Source organism: Phalangium opilio, unplaced genomic scaffold (genome assembly GCF_054372755.1).
Source record: "Phalangium opilio isolate 3A_F unplaced genomic scaffold, DU_Popi_V2 ptg000082l_1, whole genome shotgun sequence".
Taxonomy (NCBI): Eukaryota; Metazoa; Arthropoda; class Arachnida; order Opiliones; family Phalangiidae; genus Phalangium; species Phalangium opilio.
In genome coordinates, this window is record NW_028324189.1 from 4,750,887 (window position 1) to 4,776,882 (window position 25,996).

General features: G+C 38.6%; 1 protein-coding gene across 1 annotated transcript; it reads left to right on the forward strand.

Moving 5' to 3' along the window:
* The first annotated feature begins 1,292 nt into the window (after window positions 1–1,292).
* Cad96Ca (tyrosine kinase receptor Cad96Ca) lies at window positions 1,293–25,730 on the forward strand. The gene is made up of 12 exons (XM_089847866.1): window positions 1,293–1,713; window positions 2,868–2,948; window positions 8,651–8,802; window positions 22,884–22,934; window positions 23,000–23,509; window positions 23,577–23,711; window positions 23,778–23,937; window positions 24,010–24,120; window positions 24,186–24,367; window positions 24,427–24,549; window positions 24,613–24,724; window positions 24,793–25,730. The coding sequence occupies exons 1-12, from the start codon at window positions 1,638–1,640 to the stop codon at window positions 25,062–25,064; spliced, it is 1,965 nt and encodes a 654-aa protein (XP_089703992.1). The 5' UTR covers window positions 1,293–1,637; the 3' UTR covers window positions 25,065–25,730.
* Window positions 25,731–25,996: the final 266 nt, after the last annotated feature.

A 25,996-nucleotide genomic window follows, 5' to 3' on the forward strand; every position in this document is an offset into this window, starting at 1 on the left:
TTTCGTACCATGCAAATTATCAAAATTGCATTAGTTTCGAACCACACACATGATGGAGTCTGAAAGATTGAGTTTTTTGATCCATATCACTCTGTAGATAATTTAATGTCTTTGATAGGTTTTGAAGATAAACGTTGCTTTGGAATAAATTAGAAATTGACCCTCTGATTACGGATGGGCCTCTTCTTTGACAGTTTTTAAGATGTTAAGCCAGCCTAGCTTCCTTTCATATAAAAACTTAAATTGAGGTCGAACCAAATTGCCACCGGGCTATTAAGATGATGAGAGTAGAGGCATTTTATATATATATATATTTTTCTCATCTAGGGGTTATTAACGCGATCTCAATTTAGCCTCTGGGAATGAATATATACGAATTTGTTTCGGCCCTTAAGACGAAATCGAACCAAGGTTGATGTATAAGTCGGATCAAGGCCGTACATCTTATGAAGCCAAATTAATTGGATTTTTCTTTTTATTGTCGGTTATTCGTGGGAATAATTTTATCCATAATCCATACCTTTGCGTGTAGGCTTATGTCACCAGTCCACTGTTCTTGCCGTGTATATGTGTTGTATCGTAAGTTCATAAGAAATGTTCCATAAGTTTGTCACTGGTTACAAACTTGTCATGAAGTGACGTAGGTCATAGATTGTCGTAAAGCGACGCCTGGTGAGGCACTGTCAAAGGTTTAGTGCATACTAAATAGGAAGATGGATTGCAAACACCGAGTGTAGGCAATTCTCGCTTGTCGTTCTAGAACTGTAAGTTTCTAGCATTACGAATCGTATAGGTAGTGTCACAATTATGGAACGTACCTTATAAACTTATGATTTTAGTCATTATAGTAGTCTCTGATTAATATGAGTGACGGGCCCCTCGCTTAAATGAACAAGTCACCTTATTAACCTGGCTCGCGCTATGATTACACATACAGCGAATTATTACCTTATTTATTTTAATCTTATTCCACTAGAGTGTAAGACAGTATAATCAAATCCCCCCAAGGTTCGTGTAGACACCATAACCAGTTGTCAGAATTCAGACATACGATTCTTGGGATTGTTAAAATAATGCGGGAAACAAGCAGGTTTTTGGGAGCTAATTATGTAACTATATTAACTTCGTCCTGCGCGCGCAACAGGGGAAAAACCTTCATTTCAGGCCTACTACAAGCTCGTCAAAATTAAGGATTGTTTAAGCGGCGTTGGTCATGGACGAAACTAAATAAAAATCCGGGGAAATAAAATGAGAAGGGAGGGATGGTAACGAAGACCCGTTTCGAAAAGGTAGCCTCCCTGTAAGAAACTTCACTTGGCCTAAGATGGTACCCAGTGACGGTGTTTGGAACATTGGACCGCGAATGACTTAAGCGTGTTTCGTTGAATTCCTTGTGAAAATGGATTTACAAAGTTGCTAAAATCATCGGTCGCCTGTTAGATAACCACTCGGTCATCGTGGAAAGGTTTTCGGACTCTCTCTTGTGTTCAAAATCAGTGAATTTACGATGAATTTGATATACCGATTCGGAAAAATTCGATAGTCAACTAGAAGGTTTCCATAGCGGCAGGTGCATTTTCTGCTAACCGAGAAGAATATCTCTTCAGCGCCACTGTGCGGTTGAACCTTTAGCCGTCATGGCTACTTTAAAATACCATTGGAGAGGTACTCGATTGTTTTGTTTTCTGTTCATCACCGGTTTGTTGTCAATTGGTAAGTAATTGGAGTTATTTGGTTTTTGTTATGAATAATATATAGTATAATGAACATGGAGATTGTGGTTGCACTAAAGGGGCTAGAGAAATTTCCTCCCCTCGTTTCTTAACTTTAACCGTATGTGCTTCATGGTTGCCAGACGTTTGTGAGTGCGTCTCCTTCAGGTTTGGAACTGAACGGAACTGAAAGCTTTTTAGTATGTTGTAGATAGCCATTGAATTGTACTCACAAATGATTGGCAACACTAGTCCGCACACTATCTATTGAGAATGTACCTTGCACAACAACGGAAGTAATTAGGTTGGTTTACCATTCATACCATTTACACCAGGAGACCGGGCTACCTGGAGGACAAAAAGTAGACGGATTTCTGTCCTCCAGGTAGCCCGGCCTCCTGGTGTAAATGTTATGAATCCTCCATGTGTGAAAACTATCTATACACTATTATTGCGATGACTGTCTACTGTCTTACGTCAGACATAAATGGGATTTTTATTTCAATTTTCATAAATTCCTTAATTCATTGAAGTCCCGCGTTACACCGGAAATTCTTGCATTCTTTACCCATTTCCAAAATGCCGGGATCTTTCAGTTCTAATTTTCGAGTAATGCTGGAACTCTACCCAAAATCCTCCGCGCCGGATTTTGAGATTAAGGTGTAAACAAAATTTACACCTTTTCCTTAACTTCCATTTAATTTACTTTTTAAGTTGAACCGGAATGAATTGTATAATTACTTCCTCTTTTTAAAAATCATTACGATTCCCCCTATTTAAAAAATTACCTTAATTTGCATAAAAGATAGTTCTGTTGTTATCATAAATAATTCCATCGCAACTGGGTTAGAATAATAGCAAATCAAACATAAAAACTCAGGAGCTCTTCATCAAAAAACTTGTTTTCAAATTCATCTTAGGCTTCCTAACAAAGTTGAACCACTTTTTCATAGAACAATAAAGTATGTTAGGATAGAAAAAAGCAAGCCGGAACAGATCTTGAAGTTTCAGTTGGCCCCTGAAAGAATGAGGTCAACTTTAACTTCATATTTTTATCTTAGGATTATATTTAAAAACAAGGGATACGTATCCGTATAGATTTCAAAATTTTGTGATAAGTGATAATAACCGTGACCTTTCTTTTTTTTTTTGCAGGGCAAGGTTTTCCCGTCCAAAACACCCCACCCGTTTTCGATTTCAAGCGTGAATGGTTAATACCTGAAAATGAACCAGTTGGTAAGTTCTGTTTTTGATTAGTATTGTTAGTATATAGTTTAAATCGTAGTTGGTTTTAGAAGGTGAACCACTTTGGGTGCGGGTAGTCGTGGCATACACCCAAAAAGTTGAACAATCGTGCCTTCTCGCGCGACGTTACCTTAATTATATTTCCTGAAATTGATAATGGGGTGTTCACGAGGGTATTAAAACGTTAAAAACGTTGTATTAAATGCGTCACAGTTCGCACTTTAGCTGAACAAGTTTTGTCGCAGCTTGCACTTTAGCTGAAAGATCTATTGGTTGCAACTTGCAATTTACGTGAAGAATCTATTTTTCGCAACTTGCAATTTAGCTGAAAGAATTTGTTGCAAGCTTGCACTTCAGCAAGTATAAGTACAGCCGCAATTACACGAGGCACTTTAAACCGTTTTCAACCGTTTTGGGACGGTCAAACTGTAACATTTTGCTATTAAAGATAGAGGTATTTTATGTGAAAATGCTACTATTATTATTAAACATGGGTTAGGCCTTCCTAAACAGTGACAAGGTGTCTCGAGTAAGCGTGGGTTATTTGTCACAGCCTACACTTTAACCTAATAAGTATTTGTCACTTAAAACGTATCTCAGTGTCAATCCCAAGCTAAACAAAACTTAAAAATTTTAAAATATCCGAACCGGGTTTAGTTTGTTAATTACATAAAATGGTCCAAATTGAATGACCTTCAAAGGACGAAGAACTATACTAATTTTCACGAAAAATTGCGAGGTTTCATAATCTAGTTTACTCGCACGAAAACACAAGCTAAATATACTCGTTCAACACGATTCTTAACATTAAGGGAATCCCTGATTACCTAAACACTCGAAGAAAAATATTCTTCTTTTCCTAAGGCAAAACTTGCGAATCCAGTTTTTGCTCGCGGTTGCTATTTTCAGATAAGTATACTACTATAAAAGAGGTTCTACTTGTTGATGTATCCAGCCTCATTTTGGAATTTAAGACGTGATCGAATAACCCCCATAGCAAAACTGATTCCTCCATAATACTCGTTTCTCTCTCTCTCTACTTCACCGTGGATGACCCGCACGTTATGGGAAGAGAAACATCCCTCTTTTTTTAAGTTATGTGGGTGGAGAATGAATCCAAAACGAGGAAAAAGCCGGCAGGTAAGGCGAAAAATCCCTATAGCCAACCAGCTAGCTAGGCCGGTCGCTGACTCCAAATATGTGAAAAAACATTTAGTCGAACAAAATATTTTACTCTTGAAAAAAAATCACCAAAGCTTATCGAACTTGCTTTGAAAAGAAGAAAAAACTATCCGAGGTTTCTGGGGCAAACCTCGGAAAAGGAAATTTATGGTTGTCGATTTGAATGTGGGCTGAAGGTAATGGGTGCTTTTTCAAGGTCGTTGGTGCTTGACAATGACCAAGACGGACGGTACTAAAGGTCTTTTCAGGCGATACAGCATTTGATTCAACTAGATTGGTCAAAACGTTGAGTCGGCAAACTGACCAATTTTTAATTTGGTGATTGAACTTGTCCAACTTCTGTTCATACGTCCCAATTAGTTTACGCGACTCAAGTTGACTCATCTAAATGAGTCAAAAAATTGTATTATCTGAAAGGGCCTTAAGAACGTTGTCAACTTTGGATACGAAATATGTTTAATTCCATTCTCAGCATAGACGATGGCTGAAGTTGTCACCCTAGGTCGACTATTTTAGCAGACACTGTACTGTATTTTATAACTTCATAACAATCACAACAACAGTACAAATCCTACGGACATTAGGAACAGTAGCTACAATCCCCCTAAACCCCTGATTGAAATAAAGAGAAGCTAGCTATCATTGAGAAGTTTGGAGACTTAGGACCCAAGGTACAATCAAGAGCGTCACGCTGGACCGCGTGAGACAAAAACGGTCCCAACAACCAACTATTAAAAACTAACGATTGCCATCCAAGAAAATTAAGAATAATCGTTCCCGGTGATTATCTACACTTTATTTCTTTTGAGTCCGTAATTAAATCAGTCTCTTCTTCATCTAGGTATATAAATTTTCTTTTTTTTTACTTTATCTACGCGTTCATAAACGTAAACGTGTTGTTAAAAAATCTGAGGCGCCAATGTTCCATTCCTAAGTCTGGCTAAACCTCGCCTGTATTTCTTTTTTCGGTGCTAGGGGATGGTTGGTTGTATTTGGCGTAATATTCTTGCCCAGGGCCATTGGAAGGGAGAATATTTTCTTTTGGAGACTGTAACAGCCCCTTAATAACTTGTTGCGTGGCAGAAGGCTCGTTTTGTAAGAGGGGGAACAGGACATCGAGGTATCTAGCAATTAAATAGAGATCAGAACTGTTTTTTTTTCTTCTCTCTCTTCTTTCGAATTTTGCTTAGCTTCCATGCTTTTGAGGCCGGTTTCTTTTATATGGCATTTTTTTATTCGTAGAATATATTTCTTACCTAAGGTTTATTACTACTACTACTACTACCAAGAATGATATAATGAAATATTATAAAAACCAAATGGTAGCTGGGAATTCCAAATATTTCTTGGTCTTTAAGCCTTTTTATTTGTATCTTGTTTGAATATTTGGATGCATTCCATGTAAAATTCGATGCATTTCACGTGAATTTCGATGCGTTTCACGTGAATTTCGATGCGTTTCACGTGAATTTCGATGCGTTACACGTGAATTTCGATGCGTTACACGTGAATTCCGATGCGTTACACGTGAACTTCGATTAAAAAGTGGATTTTTGCAAGTGAAACAATTGTGGAGTCGAGAGAGGGCTGACTATTGGTTTATTTAAATGGATCAACTTTACGCTTCTCCTTGAGCGTCACTGTGCGATGGGGTAAACGTCTTACAGGGTTTAAATGACACTTAAAATACCCATAGGTCCTGTAGATTGGTTTCACCGCAGCGTCGAGCAAAGTTTTATCGAATTTCCACCAGTAAAAATTTAGGTATAATGTCAAAGTATAGCACACGAATTATGTCGCAAAGGTCATTAGATTGATTGTTCACAGATTTCGCGAATCTTTTGGGGCTATCCCAGATTTGACGCGTGACTTGCCATTGGAACGCTATTGTTTATAAGGGGACATTGCACGGGGGAAGAAACTTTAAGTTTGAACTAAGTTGCCTTGAAAAGGTCGTGATCTACTAGTATACGGAAATATCTGTGCCGGTGAAAGAAATTAGGGAATTTTTTTCTTCTTTTGACCGCGGTTAAAATGGAGTCTAGTCGAACGGGCAGGGCCTCTTTACACGCGCTATTTCGCCAGGTGAAGCGAAACGAGCATACCAGTCCTATCGCACCATAGATTTGGAAGCTAAAGGCATGATACAAGCGCATCTTTCAGAGATGGATACCACGATTAAATTTAGTACAACCGTGCGCCACAAAAATTCGAGTTAGGTTTAATTTTAAGCGAAACTTTTTCCTAGTATCATAAGTTCATAAGATATGTTCCATAAGTTTTTCACTGGTTACAAACTGGAGCTTTGCATGAAGTGAGAGAGGTAGGTCATAGATTCGAGGCAAAGCGACGCCTGGTGAGGCGCTGTCAAAGACTAAATAGGAAGATGGACTGCAAAAGCCAGTGTAGTCGATTCTCGCTTGTCGTTCTCGAACTAGCTCGAGCAGTAAGTCTCTAGCATTTCAAAGAATAAGTAGTGTCATATTTATGGAACATATCTTGTAAACATCTGCTAGTATAAAATGAAAAATGGTTTCTAAAAACTGCAGTTTTTGGGGAAATTTTAAATTTTTGTAAGAACGATCTGTCAATTTAAAGATTTAAATAGGCGTTTAAGGCGATATAAAACCCGGTGAAACTGGACGTGCGCAGTGGAGTGTGGAAAGCGCACTATCTCTTAAAGGTTTAAGTCATCTATTTAAGTGGACAAGTTTTTTTTTATTATTATTCTAATAAAATTGCCGGTTCAGTATACGGGGTATATATTTTTCGGAACCGCCCTTTTACCCGGGCTTTTTTAGTTCCGGGACCTTCCTATTTTGTATATAGGCGTACCGTACAAGTTTATAAAAAAAATCTTGCCACGTGGCGTACGTCTTCTGACTGTGTGCTATTATAAATTTGAACCTATTTTTCTTTCCTCACAATCTTACGTACAAGCTCTTGCTATACTCATATTAATCAACCTGGAGATGCAGTCAGTAACTTTCGACCGAAGATTATCTTGGTTGATATCTGAAATTGTAAAACCGCTATCCAAGAATCCTCTAGAAGGAAAAAAGTAATTTGAAAGAAAATTGCTCGCGCCTTCTTAAAATTGGAAGGTGGATAGATGGACAGGACCTACGCTGATTTTTTTCTTATCCGGGTGTGCGCTCGCTCGAGTTTGTGTGTGCTTTTGAACGTAATTTTAGCCTAAGGGTGACTTAACTTATACACTGTATTTTAAATTACAATTTAACGCAAAGTAAAAAGGGGAGTTTCGAACATGGAATTGTATTATTATATGCAAGGAGCTATATATCAGCTGTCACTGTAGATGTTATAGCTACTGATATAAGTAATGTAGTCGTCTATAAGTGTGACTGTAGTAATGAAATGTTGTGGTTTGTTTACAAGTATAATATGACTTTCATAAAAGCAAGGTTGTTGTCGGAAATTATGTCCTCGGTCCTGAAATGTAGCATTACTCATTGTAGCATTATTTATGCTCCTAACTTGTAGCATTATTTATGCTCCTAACTTGTAGCATTATTTATGCTCCTAACTTGTAGCATTATTTATGCTCCTAAGTTGTAGCATTATTTATGCTCCTAAGTTGTAGCATTATTTATGCTCCTAACTTGTAGCATTATTTATGCTCCTAACTTGTAGCATTATTTATGCTCCTAACTTGTAGCATTATTTATGCTCCTAACTTGTAGCATTACTTATGCTCTTGAAATATATTATTTAATTATCAAATGCAATGTAGTGTTTGTTGATTTGTGCTTTATTTCTTTAAAATACAAAACAAATATTAGGTGATAGCGAACCCATCTTCTTCACGGAACAGAATTTCGAAGCAAAAGTTTAAAAATCGTTCATTCGAAACGATAGAAGTAATATTACTGACCCGAAACGAAACTAACTACTGCAGGAAAGCGAATAAAAATATATTCATTGCATAGAAAATAGCATCATTGGGGTAAATGTAATCATGTATAGTTGTACATAGCAATCGGATTTGCAAGAATGTAGAAAAACTTTTGGTTTACCCGCTATCTGTATAAGTAACGTTGGCAAGGAGATTTCACCTTCTTTAAGTGGGAGCCGTCCCGTCCATTGAAACTGCATACGTTTTAAGAAACACCACCCAGTCGTCTTTCCGTCTAAATTTAGTTAGATTTCAAAAACAAACGATGCTCAATTTTTAGGCGACTGTCTCTGGTTGATCACCCACGCGTGAAACGATATAGTTTGGCGGGAAACATATCCTCTCTTTCAATTAACCTTTTGTTTTTTGGTCATTTTGAGTCATGACTTTTAAGTATCTATAGCCCGCCCAATTTTAAATTGCCGCATATGACCTAGAAAATAATGTCATTATCCTCGTTAAAAAGTAAAGTTCAAGAACTGGATTATCTCATCTCAAACGGTTTATATTACGTATTGCCTTAGGGGATATTAAATTAAGATTACCTATGTTTTCTTTAATTGCTGGTCTAAATTAATTATTTTATTTATTACAGGGAGTCGAGTTATCAGCGTGAGAACCAGGGATGAGGAAAGAGATCCAATTGAATATGGAATTGATTCAGCTGCCTTTCTGGATGGGTCCAACTTTTTCCGAATTAATAAAAAAACTGGTGACGTCTTCTTAGCAAGTCCACTCACCGGTCTTGTAAGTTCAATTATGTTTATTTATCAAATGTTCAGAGCCTAGCTTACAGTCTACCGCAATAGACCAACTCTTGTTGGTACCGAATTAACTTCGATTGGAGTTCGTCTCTACTTACAATTATTGAACCCCAGATATTTTTTAATGCGCTGGGTTGTCTTATAGTATTGTTTGCAATTTTGGGTTAAAATCTCCGGACAAAACGCTTAAACATTCTAAACTAAATTCTAATGAAAGAAAAATAAACCGTTTATCATAGGCTTTGTCTGGTTTTAAAATATCTCAATCCTTAATCCCCAGGCTGATCGATAAACCTTCGAAAATTCATGACAGCCAGACTGAGATATAGAGATTATTTAAACTGGGCATGTTGCCAGTAGAGCCTGAGAACTTTAATTAAAACACTGGACATTGACCACAAGACCAGTAGACCCCCCCCCCCCAGCATTTAATTTTTAATCTGGCCCAGCTAACTTATAAAGCGGACATGTGTACATGCCTTAGTCCTCATCCTGATGCTAGCACATCTGGTTTTTGACTACCACTTGAACTTGTTTCAAGTATTGATTGCCACTTTTAAGTCGCAAGGTCACAAATTGTGACTAATCACGAATAAAAACGCGTAGTATTAACTTATGCAAATATTTTAATCTATTTTATTATCGAATTCGCGCATCTGGAGACACATATTATGAAGGACACTTAAAATTTAATTTCGCCTAATTTTTTTTTAAAAAAAGTACCTCTGGTTTAATATTAATGATTCTAACGTCACGTATTTCCCCCTCGCGTCTCGACGACTCGTTCGTTATATTCCGCCCTAGCAACGCATAAATTGGCAATTCCAATTTGCGAATGTAATTAGCTGACCAGATTTTTCTCTATCTTTCTTTTTTTACTCATTAAAAAAATCTGGCAAGTAGAACCTCCCGCCGGGAATGAATTTAGAAAAGAGAAAACTCCTCTATCTCTCTCTCCCTTCGTTAATAAATTTTGTTGAGATTCTTGTTATAGGAGTTAACTGAAATGTAAGGGGGTCCATCGATGATGCTTGTCGAAGGTTTTTCTTAAGGGGGAGTTAATTACATCGACAAGTATTTAAAAGAACTCATTTGGGATGGTAACTAGCTTAACAAGTTGGTAAAATTCTTAAGGTTGTTACATGGAGGTCTTGCTCAACTTGTAAAGATATAATGAGAATTTTGCTTTTTAACTTAAGAAAGCTTAAGCTATGATGGTTCGTATCATTGACAGAGGTTGACATATTCCCCAATTTTACGTGTCCTTGAATGGGCCAAATACCCTCTCCCATCCTCTCTCTCTCCCTCTGCAAGATGTAGATAGTGTGTGTCTAGTTTTACATAAATATATATATATAGTTACATGGAATATTTTTTTAATAGATTTGAAAGCGTGCCTACTAGAATACCAATACTTATTTAAGAAAAAATAAATCTTGATGTGGCAGCATTCTTAAGTGACAACCTTATCAATTGATTTAATGTTGGGAATGTTTTTTCTTTAGACATGTGGTTAGTAATAGTATAACCACACCCAAGAATGTCGTGTTTAATAAAAGAAAACCTTCAAAATAATATAGACCAGATTCTGGTCTATTGTAGGCCCAGATTCTGGTCTATTGTGGGCCCAGACTCTGGTCGATTGTGGGCCCAGACTCTGGTCGATTGTAGGCCCAGATTCTGGTCTATTGTGGGCCCAGACTCTGGTCGATTGTGGGCCCAGACTCTGGTCGATTGTGGGCCCAGACTCTGGTCGATTGTAGGCCCAGATTCATAACATTTTCAAGTTATACTCGCCGATTTAAAGTAATAATCTTCAATTGAAACAAAGAGTTTGGAGATACATCTACTGAATAAATGAAATAATGCTCATATCGACTTCACATATTTCAACCCAGTGATCTTAAATGATAATAGAATCTCATTAAAACTTAATAATCAATTATGAAATTAAATTCTGCACTCTAGCCACAGCCACACCTGAGAAAGTCAAAACGATTGAAAGTTCCATCCTGGTGCTTCGCAATAACAGTCCCCTAGACGTTTTGTGAAAATTGTCCATTGTTTTAGTAAATTATCTTCATTTTCATTATGTATAATGAAAAAGAATCCTGCATGAAGGAAAAATCTTATAGAGATTCTAAGTCGTTAATAATTCTTGCGTAACGAAATTCTTATTTTCACGCATGCCAATTATTGGAACCTCCGGCTTCCATACTACACGTCTTTTCTCTAAGATATACCGACGCGTTCGAGAACACGCTATAATTAATAAACATCAAGAAGAGACAATAGTATTAAAAAAGGAAGGTAAAAAAAATTATAGTTAGGGTTCGGGAACTATGTAGAGGGGGGGGACGAGGAATCAGTGTATACTATACTTTCTCTTCACAATATAACTTAGAAATATTGCCTCTATCCATATCTTTAGCTCGAGGCAAAACATGAAAACCTTTTTTCTCGTTCAGGATGTAGTCTTAGCAGTCTATATATATAAGATAAAGTCAGTTAAGCCTTTTTGTGTATGAAATTTTAGCTGGCGGTTTCAGGGGAGCTTATAGTCCGGGTTCAAAGTAGACACGTAACTTAGGGCTACTTTCCCTGACCATTTAGATTGATGTTTGGCGCGTGTGTTGTTGGGCGGAGTGTAGAGCCAAACGTATCCTGGGGATGACCTTTAATAGGGGGAAAAGGTCAACGGGGAAATGAATCTTTATCTTTTTTAAGCTAGATTGATTTCGCATCAAATTTAATATTGATTTTTATTTTTATCTCCAAAAGGGTGCAATAAACGAGGTAGTCACGGTAAAACTATAGTTCAGTTCAGGAATGCATACAGCTACTTGGAATCATTACCTAGCGCATTTTCCCTTAACGTATATAGGCTTCTTTTGTTAGAAAAGCTAGACTATTCATTATGTATGACGAATTTTACCTCGCGTATAATTTATCTCGCTGCACGCAGCTGACCAGGCGTTGCTACAAACCAATGAAATCACAGTAAGAAAGGCGTCAGTACTCTAAGCCGGCCCACTAAACCCGCATAGAAATTATCATGGGCGCACAATGATTCCTTTTAGTTGTATGCATTCCTCTTCAGTCGAAATAACTTTCTGCAAGTATTAACCGGTTTTTTTCCATCATCGAATTTGATACTTTCCAATAACCCAAAATTACAATATAAATCAGTTGTTCGCATCATTTCGATTAGTTTCTTTGCCGAAATTTTAATGGTTTTGATATAATGGATTAATCCAGGATCTTATTTTACAGTCTTTTTATATGATTTTGAGTTTGGTATCGTGTTGCTTTTATAATGCGTCGTTTAATATACAGAAAGGTATATACCTTGAGGGGCGAGAATGGTTTTTTTGATATATACTATATCAAGATCCGGGGGGCCTCTAATATAAACTTGTAGCCATAAATTTAAAATAAAAATCATATCGGGCATTGCTTGCACATAAAATATGCAGAGTATGATACCGAAATACTTCTAAGTATGGCTATTTGCAGTAAAATTAAAGGGCAGGTGGGTGCAAAATTATTTGAAGTAGGTCAGAGGCACGTGACCAAAGAGGCGTGGTTGAAAGAAACCGTACTCTGTTTTATTTCAAAAATTAGCCCTTCATAGAATTGGAGCTGCAATCTCGCGAAAACAAGGACTAAGTGGCGTCACGTGGTGCTTGTGACGTATCATTTTTACCCACCCACCGCTGCCTTCTTTGGAGATCCTTTAATCTTGGATGAGACTGTAATGGATTGGAAAAGTTCGGTACCTAAGCTCGGGACACGTGATTGCGCAATATCGTTTTTATTTCGGTCGTCGTTTAGTGCTGCCATCATGGAGAAGAATTTTAAATTTGAGAAATTATTTCACCTTGTAAATGACGTAGGTTCGGCTAGTTTGAGCAGACTGCGTTCTTATCCCTCCGTAAATGGGATATTTCGTGAATGAAACTGTATAGTTTAATTTTGAAATGGATGAGGAAGCTTATTCACAAATTTATGAAGAACATAGTTACAGTTGTGTTTCGAACAAAAGCTGCCCAGATAAATAGTTATTTCTTTTGCACATAATTTGGTCAAGATCAAATTTGTCTCTAAGCCTTGAACTAAAAATCCTAACTCAGACTTAAATGTTCATCTACATCAAATTCAATAATTTCTTAGTACATACTGAAATGAATTAATATTTTATACCGTTATTAAGTTAATATCTCTTCAAACCTGAGACTGAGACAGTCTCATCCAAGTTAAAACCGTTAACACTTCACTTTTAAAAAAGATATTGTGTAAAAAGCAGACGAGTTTTGAAAAAATTCTACAGTAGGTGTCTCTCAAGTCGTACGACCGAACTAAAAACCCCCAAACAGCCCCCCCTTCTGTCCCGAGGTGAGGTACCCGCCGCCCGTGTTAGATGTATGCTATATTCCAATCCATTACAGTCTCATCCAAGCTTTAATTATTTACTTCACATTAGCAGTAACATGAACATGTGCAATTTACGTAACTGCCCAGAATGCAAGCTTTTATGCAAATTTTAAAAGCCTACTCCTACAGTATATTTTTACCCTTTGGGCCTTAACAAGGATAATTTGACATCTTTATTAAGATTTTTTTATAAGGAAAGTATTGCCTATATTAACTTCAAGTTCTTATTTAGATATTAGCTAATATTTCTGTGGGGATGTCGACTGCGTGTCACTTCTTTTAATATAAAAATAATTCCACCCTTTCGAAGTTTTGATGAACCCCTCAAAAAAAAAAAGAAGGGCCACCACTATTATATCATATAAATTGCTGCTCCCAAAGCTGTCAGACGCTTTGCCATTTGGCGCCAAAGGCTAAAAACGAGTTTATAAGTATTCCAAATATAAAAAGAACATTAAAATATATCCATCCTACTTAATGTCGCCTTGGCAAATTACTCGACATGAATATATAAAACTATTGGAAGAAGAAAAAATTGATATTAAATTTAGGCTTAACTGTTTTATAACTTCTTTATAGTTTCGCGGCATCTTTCTTGTTCTTAAAATGAAATTTCACTGCTGTAAATTAAGGTCTTAAGGTCTTTAAACTTATTCCAAGGTTCGCCTCTAAGTGCAAATGCACATTTTTGTGACTGGTAAATATGTTTATATCGAAAAAGCTTGAAATTAGCATCTGGTAGGGTGTTTTTTCTTCTTCTTATTCCCCAATTCCAATTTTCTGTACAGGTGACAAGTCAACTGCTGCACAGCGCATGGGCAATGAATTTTAAGATGCACAGCGTCTGTTAACTGTTAATATATGGAAAAACTTGCTCGATGTTTTAGGGGCGGTCTGTTGAAACTTTGGCAGCTTGCAGGGCGCACTAATCTTATTTCCTAAAGTATAATCAATAATCTTTCAAACCGTTTTATTTTCTTCAAGGGGAAGCGTATCATTATTAATAAGTTTTTGGTTCAAGCGGGTACGGTGTTATTAACTGTAGAGGGGAAGATTTGAAAGCAGGGCTGGCTATAGGGGTGTAACTCGTAACTACGAAGACTTAGGCCTATAGTGAAGGAAAATGTCCAGGCGGCGTTCAATTTTTACCATAAGTTTATGATATATGTTCCATAAGTATGACGTTACCTATACTTCGTAATGCCAGACTTACAGCTGGAGCAAGTTCGAGAACGACAAGCGAAAATTGAAGTATAGTACACTCGGCGGTTAATTTTGCAGTCCATATTCCTATGTAGTCTGTACTAAGCCTTTGACAGCGCCTCACCAGTCACCAAGCGTCGCTTTACCTTGAATCTATGACCTACGTCACTTCATTACAAGCTCTCAGTTTGTAACCAGTGAAAAACTTATGGAGCCTATCTTATGAACTTATGGTTTTACAACATGAGACTTCAGCTAGTGCCAGGGACGACGGTGTCTCGCCGTGTCTTCTGGAGACTTAACTATAGTAGCTGTACTAAAAGAAACTGCCTCCAGGCGTCAGGTGTGATTAAAACTACGATGGACAGGGTTTCGTTTTTAGTTTTTGCCCCTGTCAGCTATAGGCCTCACCGAAAAGTCAAGTTTTCTTATTTTGCTTCGACTAAATTGGGTGTGTGCTGCAAGTAATCGATGCCGTGTTTTTTTATTACGCTGCAAATGGTGCTGGATGCTTTGGATGTAGCAAGACTTGATGCGTGTAGTTCAAAAATAGGCCCCCAAAATGGTCTTCGTGGGTTTAAGAACGAACCTTTTTTGGTAATAGGTAATAGTTGCGTGTAGGTTTCTATAAGATATTTGATATTTTACGCTGATTATGACAGATTGTAAAATAGGTCTACTCTACTCTCTGTGTCTCTTGTCATTTAATGATGTAATTATGATAGAAATTTTATTTATAACGATCAAATTATATCGAAGCAGGGTTTAACCTTTCGTTACGCAATGCAAGCAATTTAAATGGGTTACAAAAACGTTTCTCCCACTTATTTAAATTGCATGATTTACTTTTTAGCGTAACATCCGCGTTGAAATATATACCATGGCTTTTGAGGGAAAATCCTGTAAGAAAACGAGATTGGTTTGCTAACCACAGTGAAAGTACCATCGCGTTCCATTTAGTCATTTATTATACAGCAACGCGAGTACCACTGCTAGAGTTGAAATATTATTATTTCAGAATAGCTGCGGAACGAGTGAACCAATTACATTCTGAAAGGAAAGAGTTCCTTAGTCATATTTTATTTCTTAATGCACACCGCCTTTTGAATTCTATAGTCAATATTTTGTAAGATATTTCTTTTGCGCTCATGCTCTGTTATTATAGAGTTCTTCAAGATCCTTTATTTTTTATCTTCGTGGTTCCGAGGGTAGGGTAAGCCAATGGGGAGCGATAAGGGTAAGAGCGTGCTGCCTGCCATGCAGGATCTGGGCATCGACATCCCTGGCTGGCAGATCCAGAGTTATCCAGCGTATTCAACCACTAATACCATCTAAAGAGGAGGCCAAGAGAGATGCGCGCGTTCCATGAAGAAGAAGAAAGGCGCCACCAGACAGGAGCAGGATCGAGCAACAGACACGTGCCATAACGCCACGCCCCTCCCCAGAACTAATTCTGCCCGGGTGGTGTGCCTTTAGCGCCTTCTAAGCTACCACTTTCTAAATAAACCCGGCTCTATCATTACCACCAATCCTTTCTAAGGTTGATCTACTGTATTACAAAACGCCAAGTGAAACAGGTTACTTCCCGTAATACGTGATGAAGGTTATATGGGTTGCCTCGACCACTTTCATTTTAAACTGACGTTACCAGCGAAACCCATTCCGGCTTCGCGTCTTGGCAAGGTCAAGGCATTGCTCCGAGATCTTTTTGGCGTTCTCGCTTCGAAGCCCTGGATGCTGTAGTTACTTACCATCCACCCTGTTTCTTAAAGTCCCCGTTCCATCGGGATCGTGCCGTGTAATAGAAGCTAAATAATTTTCTCCGAATTTTTTCCCGGTATATAAGGGAAGGTTTCATCCCACCTTACATAATTCTGAAGAAGTTAACCTACCTTAGTGTTTTGTACTAAAAGTATTTCTAAAGCTTTGAGAAGAAGAAAAAATGCGCAGTTTTTTTTATCTTCCATGAACATCAAGTACACGATAGTTTTCCGTATATCTTAGAGATGGCCCCTTGTTTATATTAATAAAAAGTGTCTTTGTACACAAAGACGCAAAAAAGTAAGAGATAAGTGTAGAAAATTAATTGTTTGAAGTAACAGATATTCAAATTTTCATTTTTGAAGACGTGATTATAAAACATCAATTATTTTAAAAAATTTCTTATCTTAGTTTTTTTCACCAAAAATTCTTTAAGTAATATATTTTATCCTTAAACATGTGCATCATTTTAAAAAAAGAAAACGTATGCATTTTATTTTTTTTTTTTAAATTTAGAGATAGTTAGAGTATTCGGGCCTATAAAGAGAATAAAATGGACAGAAAATCGTTCATAGCAGACAAAATAAAATAAGCATGAAAACTAAACAAAACGTGTTCGTTAATTTTAAAGTTTTCGAGTTTTCAAAAATTGACGTGTTGTATCTTTCTCAAAAGATCACGATCAAGCTACATATCCTTTTGACTCTAATAACTACATCACAGTCAAAGGGCGAATGTAATTTTCGGTTCGCAATATTTTCAATTTTAAAATAAAAAAATAAATTCTTTTAGCTCTATTTTCCAGATATCCGAGTATTGGAACTTTCTCGAAGCAAATGTTTCAAGAAAATAAACAGTAGTATCAAGGTAGTTTCTCTGAAATTTTTGTGAAAAAAACTAAGATAAGAAATTTTTTAAAATAATTGATGTTTTATAATCACGTCTTCAAAAATGAAAATTTGAATATCTGTTACTTCAAACAATTAATTTTCTACACTTATCTCTTACTTTTTTGCGTCTTTGTGTACAAAGACACTTTTTATTAATATCTGTCACTTCAGTCTTAATATGAGTTAAAACTGTTTAGAAACTAGTATTTTAAAACTTATACTGAAAAAGCAGGCGCTCCATTTAAGTCTTGTGGTGTTGCTCGTTTATTAGTTACCGCGTTTGAACTAACAAGGCCCTAACCATCTATTATAGAAGTATTAATCTTGATTGCTTCAACGCCCAGTCCAACTCAAAATGCCTTCCCGTCGTTTTCACGTGCAAAGCACAGTGGATGCAATAATACAAATAGATTCCGAAGACTTAGGCTAAAAAATTATTACGTAGACCTGTGTACAAAAACAATCTATACACCTGTGCACAAACATATTCCATAGACCTGTGCTGGGTGACCACATATCCTAAATTGTTTCTATTTTCGGATGTCTTCCTATTAGTTCCTATAATTTCGATAATTTCGATAATTTTCCTATATTTTCCTATTTTTTGAAATTGTAGATATTGTAGTACCTACAAGCACCCACAAGTACCTACAAGCACCTAATAGCACCCACAAGTACCCACAAGTACCTACAAGCACCCACAAGCACCCACAAGTACCTACAAGCACCCACTAGTACCTACAAGTACCTACAAGCACCTAATAGCACCCACTAGTACCTACAAGTACCTACAAGCACCTAATAGCACCCACAAGTACCCTAAGTACCTACAAGCACCCACTAGTACCTACAAGCACCCACAAGTACCTACAAGTACCTAAAAGCACCCACAAGTACCCACAAGTACCCACAAGCGACCACAACTACCCACATGTACCTACAAGCACCCACAAGTACCTACAAGTACCCACAAGTACCTACAAGCACCCACAAGTACCTTCAAGCACCCACAAGTACCTTCAAGCACCCACAAGTACCTTCAAGCACCCACAAGTACCTTCAAGCACCCACAAGTACCCACAAGCACCCACAAGTACCCACAAGTACCTACAAGCACCCACAAGTACCTACAAGCACCCACAAGTACCTACAAGCACCCACAAGTACCTACAAGCACCCACAAGTACCTACAAGCACCCACAAGTACCTACAAGCACCCACTAGTACCTACAAGCACCCACTAGTACCTACAAGCACCCACTAGTACCTACAAGCACCCACTAGTACCTACAAGCACCCACTAGTACCTACAAGCACCCACTAGTACCTACAAGCACCCACTAGTACCTACAAGCACCCACAAGCACCTACAAGCACCCACAAGCACCCACAAGCACCTACAAGCACCCACTAGTACCTACAAGCACCCACTAGTACCTACAAGCACCCACTAGTACCTACAAGCACCCACTAGTACCTACAAGCACCCACTAGTACCTACAAGCACCCACTAGTACCTACAAGCACCCACTAGTACCTACAAGCACCCACTAGTACCTACAAGCACCCACTAGTACCTACAAGCACCCACTAGTACCCACAAGCACCCACAAGTTCCCACAAGCACCCACAAGTACCTACAAGCACCCACAAGTACCTACAAGTACCTACAAGAACCCACAAGTACCCACAAGTTCCTAAAAGCACCCACAAGTACCTACAAGCACCCACAAGTACCCACAAGCACCCACAAGTACCCACATGCACCCACAAGCACCCACAAGTACCCACAAGTACCTACAAGTACCTACAAGAACCCACAAGTACCTTCAAGCACCCACAAGTACCTACAAGCACCCACAAGTACCTACAAGCACCCACAAGTACCTACAAGTACCTAAAAGCACCCACAAGTACCCACAAGTACCCACAAGCGACCACAACTACCCACATGTACCTACAAGCACCCACAAGTACCTACAAGTACCCACAAGTACCTACAAGTACCTACAAGCACCCACAAGTACCTTCAAGCACCCACAAGTACCTTCAAGCACCCACAAGTACCTTCAAGCACCCACAAGTACCTTCAAGCACCCACAAGTACCCACAAGCACCCACAAGTACCCACAAGTACCTACAAGCACCCACAAGTACCTACAAGCACCCACAAGTACCTACAAGCACCCACAAGTACCTACAAGCACCCACAAGTACCTACAAGCACCCACTAGTACCTACAAGCACCCACAAGTACCTACAAGCACCCACTAGTACCTACAAGCACCCACTAGTACCTACAAGCACCCACTAGTACCTACAAGCACCCACAAGCACCTACAAGCACCCACAAGCACCCACAAGCACCTACAAGCACCCACTAGTACCTACAAGCACCCACTAGTACCTACAAGCACCCACTAGTACCTACAAGCACCCACTAGTACCTACAAGCACCCACTAGTACCTACAAGCACCCACTAGTACCTACAAGCACCCACTAGTACCTACAAGCACCCACTAGTACCTACAAGCACCCACTAGTACCTACAAGCACCCACTAGTACCCACAAGCACCCACAAGTTCCCACAAGCACCCACAAGTACCTACAAGCACCCACAAGTACCTACAAGTACCTACAAGAACCCACAAGTACCCACAAGTTCCTAAAAGCACCCACAAGTACCTACAAGCACCCACAAGTACCCACAAGCACCCACAAGTACCCACATGCACCCACAAGCACCCACAAGTACCCACAAGTACCTACAAGTACCTACAAGAACCCACAAGTACCTTCAAGCACCCACAAGTACCTACAAGCACCCACAAGTACCTACAAGCACCCACAAGTACCTACAAGCACCCACAAGTACCTACAAGCACCCACAAGTACCTACAAGCACCCACAAGTACCTACAAGCACCCACTAGTACCTACAAGCACCGACAAGTACCTACAAGCACCCTTAAGTACCTACAAGCACCCACAAGTACCTACAAGCACCCACAAGTACCTACAAGCACCCACAAGTACCTACAAGCACCCACAAGTACCCACTAGTACCTTCAAGCACCCACTAGTACCTTCAAGCACCAACAAGCACCCACAAGTACCTACAAGCACCCACAAGTACCTACAAGCACCCACAAGTACCTACAAGCATCCACAAGTACCTACAAGCACCCACAAGTACCTACAAGTACCTAAAAGCACCCACAAGTACCTACAAGCACCCACAAGTACCTACAAGCACCCACAAGTACCTACAAGCACCCACAAGTACCTACAAGCACCCACAAGTACCTACAAGTACCCACAAGTACCAAAGGCAGTTGGTAACATAATTTATTAGTGTGGGGGACCTTTTCCAAGTTAACTTGTTAGCTCACACAAAGCTAGGTCCCCTTGTTTTTCAACCACCACGAAATTTGAACCAAATAGCTTTAAAAGTGCTAACATCATAGACTGACTCTTTACACTGCTTAAATATCGCAGATTGGAATGGTTTTGAAAATTTAAATTTAAACATACTTAGACTTAATTATAGTCAATGAAAATTGCTTAGCGGAATGTTAGGTGTTGTACCTTCCATTTAAAACCGTTGTCAAGTCTAACAAACGTGTAGTTTTTCTAATATCGGGGCCACAGGATCGTTTTTTTCAGAAAATTTCCCATGTTATTTCTATGGGAAAAATTCCTGTTTTTCAACAAAAGGTGTGATGAATTTTATGGAAATGAAAACCACCCTTAGCAACTTTATTTTTTATAAAATTAACTAATTAATGGATCTTTTTGAAATTTTAACCACATATTGTGGGCCAGAATTGTAGTTCTGTGGAATTTTTTCAATACAGTTAATGCAATACAAAAAAAGTTACATCCAACCAAAAAACCCTCCTTATACATTAAGAGCAGTATGAAGTCTTATCTAAGAGAGCTACCGCTCTCTCAGAATTTTCGCCAATGGCGAAATTTATTATTTATGGGGCCCATAAAATACATTTTTTATACTTTGTATTCCCGTGGGGCGTATTAATGTTGCATTAAATTTGATCGATTTTATTTTATGGAGTGTTAGATTTTTTTGCAGTGCAATATGGATGAAGAACTTAGAAACATCGTTATTCGAAACTGTTTTGGAAATCCCGGCATAGGCTGTTGGTTTAGTTTCGAGGCATAGAAAGTTTCACACCGTTAAGCGTAATAAACCTAGATATTTCGTACGATTTCATTCAAATGTGAAAATAGAAAAACCCAGTGCGTATATAATCTTTTCAAAATTGGGGTCAATTATTTTTGGTTTGTATCTCGGTAAAGAAAGTCCATTGAAATTTAACGCTGTAGGTTGAAATGAAGGGATATAAATTCAGAAAACGTATCAAGTTCCCCATTTGGATTTAAACGAAGAGAGAAAAAAAAACCTTTTATTATCTATAGAAACCTTAAACAAGTCTTAACTCAAGCGAGTTTATTACGAGAGTTTAGACAAGTCAGACTGTTTTCCAAGAAAGTACGTACTTTCAAGGAAATACTGTAGGTAATAACTGCCCTGCCCTGTCGGTTTTTCTCAAAATTTACAACTCACCGCGACGTAGCTAAATTTTTATCACTAATTTACTTTGCGGGCGTTTCCTTAAGCCGCCCTTAAAACTTTTAAGTTTTTATTGACTCGAGGGTAGAGGTTTCGGTTAACTGTCAATAAATTCTTACAGAACATAGGGGCCTGCAAGTACTTGAAAGAGAAAAATGAAAACCCAATTTTCCAACGGAAGCTTAGATTCTTTAAGTTTTTGGGGGAAAACGTCCCAGTAGACACAATTCCCCTGGTTTTACTTAAGTTCAAAATGTGTGGGTTGAAAATGTTTTCAGAAGCTTTCGTGAGTGAGAATTTGCGCGTGGTGTTGTCTTTACATCATCCCCAAGACATCGCCCATAATTACTGAATCAGTCGCTTTAATTTACACTTCAAGATTGTACCAATAGAAAGGTACCAACCAATGTTACCACAAACTCTTGTATCTCGGCTTTGGCATTGGTATTGTGTCAGTTTGAAAAATAAACCCTTAGCGTGGGGTTTCTGTGGAGACAAAATGTTAATCAACTCTTCACATATTTTGGGTTAAGGGAATTTACACTTGTAAAATGCAGGCACTCAAAAATGTTTTCTTTTGTTAAACTGCAGAGGTGAGAGTCACGAATGGTAAAACGAAAAAACTGGAGAAAGTTTCGTTCCTGAGAGAGAGAGAGGACATGACCTTTTTATTCTCACTTTACGGTTTTAGATCTTTTTCTTCGCCAATTTTGGGCGTGTTTATTTTACAAGTGTTTGCCGGCACGACGTTTCGGCGCATGGAGGTTTTCTTCCTAAAGCTATGTAAAGAATGAACTTTTCATTGTAAGAACCGGAACTAGCGCCCCTGTTACGGGTATTGTGTTGTTTCAGGTATATAAACAATGCCGAAATGACTCCCAAAAATACACATATATCTTTCCCCGGGTTCAATAAACGATAGAGCAAGGGATAGACGTAGTCCTTTAATTGTTTGTACTTTCTATGACATTCATATTGCGTTAGTTTCTTACGGACCACTGAACGGCATTCATGGTCACAAGGGCAGAAAAATGTTTTTATTTATAGTGACCTTATATATCTTGCAAAATGTTTTGTGGGGTTGGCCTAGGCTCTGAACATGACTGCCAAAAAGTTGTGTACTTCGTGTCTATCTTCAATTGCAAAATTGCCAGTCTTAAGGTAAAGTTTTATTTTTGTAGGCTGGAAACGATTACTACTTGTTCGTGACAGCCAATGATGGGCACCAAACTGTAAGTATTTAGAGGTACTTATTCGATTTGTGAGCGAATGACTGACTCGTCTTGGTAATTGGTAGGCCAAAATCGAAGTATACGTTCGGATTCTGGACCCAAATGGGAGTCCAGAAGAAGGGTTTCTCGATGTCCCTTTCAGTACCAGCCGTCCACCATCGGCCGGTGGGACCCGTTTACAGCCCTTTCCGATTCCCCCGAGGTCGCGTCCTTCCCACTTTCCCGCCGCACCTTACCCCCCCGCCTCCGCCTCCCCTGCCACCCCACCCCAACAGAAGGTACGTCCCGCCTCGAAGCCCCAGAACCCCGCACCCGCCGCCCCCGCTTCCACCACCGTCCCCAGCGATAACGGAGCCAATACGATACCGTCCGGATCGACGTCGGGGAATGACGGCGACGGATCAGCGTCAGAGGGAAAGGTCGGCGTACAGGATGGCGGTACGAAGGCGAAGGAAGGCTTCGATGTCACTGCGATGATCCTACCCATTGTCGCCGTCTTGGGTTTCGCCCCACTCATCGCCCTCATCTTCTGGCTTATTCAGAAGAAGTGCCACAAAGAAGAAAAACTAAAACCGGTTGGTACCACGTAACCTTGAACTACCAAACAGAACGGAACGGACACTAACTATTATTGGTTTCCAGTTGGGCAAAATACCCGAGAGGACCGAGAGTGACATTTCGGATGACATCAGCATTAGTCGCCACCCAAGTGCTTTGTACCTTCCACGATCCAGACGAGCTTTATCCAACAGATATGAATCTGCAGATTTTACTGGGGTATGTGACCCTTATCTTTAGTCCTCAGTTCATGTACGAAATAACACCACTTCTGTTTGAATATAGAAACCATTGACTGAGGATGCTAAATGGGAGTTTCCCCGACATCACCTTCGGTTTATTGGCATCCTTGGTGAGGGATGTTTCGGTCAAGTCTGGAAATGCGAGGCCATGAGCGTAGAGAAGAAAGATGGCACATCCGTTGTTGCCGTCAAAACATTGAAAGGTACATCCCATTGAATCCCTGGCCATCTTTGTAAATGACCATCCTTAATGTAAAATGATGCCGATTTTGTAGAAAATGCTTCTGAAAAAGAAAAGAAGGATTTGAGCAGTGAACTCGAAGTAATGAAGCTTCTTGATCCTCATCCAAACATTGTAACTTTATTGGGGTGCTGTACAGAACGTGGTAAGTGTCACGTACACGCTTAACATCATATTGTGGTTTCACGCTAAACCATTTGCGTCTTTCAGAACCAATTTTCGTCATAATGGAGTACGTTCCATTTGGAAAATTGCAATCTTACCTAAGAGAAACAAGAGCTGAAAGGTTCTACGGCAATTTACACGGTAGTAGCAAGAATCTTTCATCAAGGGACCTGACTTCATTCGCTTACCAAGTTGCCAAAGGAATGGAATACTTGTCTTCCAAAGGAGTAAGTACATTAAAACTGGAAATTGAAGCTTATTAAAAACCAATTGCGTCAATTAACAGATCATCCATCGTGACTTGGCGGCCAGAAACGTACTGGTCAATGAAAACAAGACCTGTAAAGTTGCTGATTTCGGTTTTGCCAGGGACGTGGTTGCCAATCACGTGTATGAAAGAAAATCAGAGGTACGCGACTAGTATTTTAAAATAAACAAATGTCCAAGTGCTTAACATGATTATGATTTCCAGGGACGATTGCCAATTAGATGGATGGCTCCTGAGTCCTTGTACGACAATATCTTCACCATCAAAACTGACGTTTGGTCATTTGGTGTTCTGATGTGGGAAATTGTAACTCTCGGTAAGATAACTCCATAATTTCTATACCGTGACACGGTAAGTCAACTTAACCATCAACTTTAAACACAGGATCAACACCCTATCCTGGTTTGGCCGCCGCTGAAGTTATGCGACGCGTTCGCGATGGTTATCGGTTGGAAAAACCAGAACATTGCAAACGAGAAATGTACAACATTATGTACTATTGTTGGGACAAAGACCCGGCCGAACGGCCATCGTTTAACGAATTAGTTCGTTTGTTGGACAAACTACTTATCAGTGAAAATGAATATATTGAGTTGGATAGGTTTCCTGATCATTCATACTACAACATCACGAATCTTTCCGGGGAAAAACTATAATAGAAACAACCAAAATCTAATAACTAAGGCAAAGTTAAACAACTAGTCTTCCAATGGAACGTTGTATGGAACCGCATCCTGGTTCCTAGACTAATGGTACCAAACGGTATACTTGTAAGAGAATAATGTACTGGTAATGCCAAAAACAAATTACAGAAATAATATTAATTATAAATACAAGGAGCTGGTAATTAAAAATAATATAGTCGTGATCTCAAAAACACGTATACGGACATTGAAAAGATAGAGGATTTTATGAATTACAACTTTAAAACCATGAATATTTTTGGTTAATACGCGAATATTGGCTCAAATTTAATTTTTCAGATTATCAAAAAAAACAATATAATGTAAGTTTTTCTAAAAATTTAAGAAGTTAATTTTTTTCTACATAGAGTGCGGTTAATGATATACAATTAATTAAAATTAAGGAAAAATTATTTTCTTTTTATTTAGAGAGAGAAAGTGAGAGAGATTTTTTTATTTATATTATATTTTTTTTCGCAAAAGAATTAATTAATTAACAAGATTTAATTTTGGAAAATTAATTGTATAAACTGAAATTTATTTGGTGAGAAATGGTCTTTTTGAAACTGTTTCATCATTTTTCGCGTATATTCTTTTGTATTTCTTTCTATTTTTGTAAATAAACACTTTGTACTGGAATTATAATTGTGTGGGTCACAATTATTCGCCATCAGAGTTTATTTTCTTTATTTTAAAACCTCTACATTGAAAGAATCAGTAAAATCGCTCTATTTTTCAAAGCGAGTCGAAATTTCAACGCGCCGTTCAAAGTTCGTGGTGCGGGGGAAGTAAATGTGGTGTAGCCTCGCCCCCCCTCCGAAGGAACCCGGCTCTCTTTTGTCTATTCTAGATGACTCATTAGTGCCACGTGTGAAATTGGCTGCAGCATAATTTTAAGTCGCGTT

Bases quoted from the DNA above. Each gene is read 5' to 3' on its own strand.
- Cad96Ca (XM_089847866.1), top strand. From the start codon at position 1,638: ATGGCTACTTTAAAATACCATTGGAGAGGTACTCGATTGTTTTGTTTT. The intron at 23,938-24,009 runs GTACATCCCATT...CCGATTTTGTAG, and splicing joins TGCCGTCAAAACATTGAAAG to AAAATGCTTCTGAAAAAGAA. The intron at 24,121-24,185 runs GTAAGTGTCACG...TGCGTCTTTCAG, and splicing joins GGGGTGCTGTACAGAACGTG to AACCAATTTTCGTCATAATG.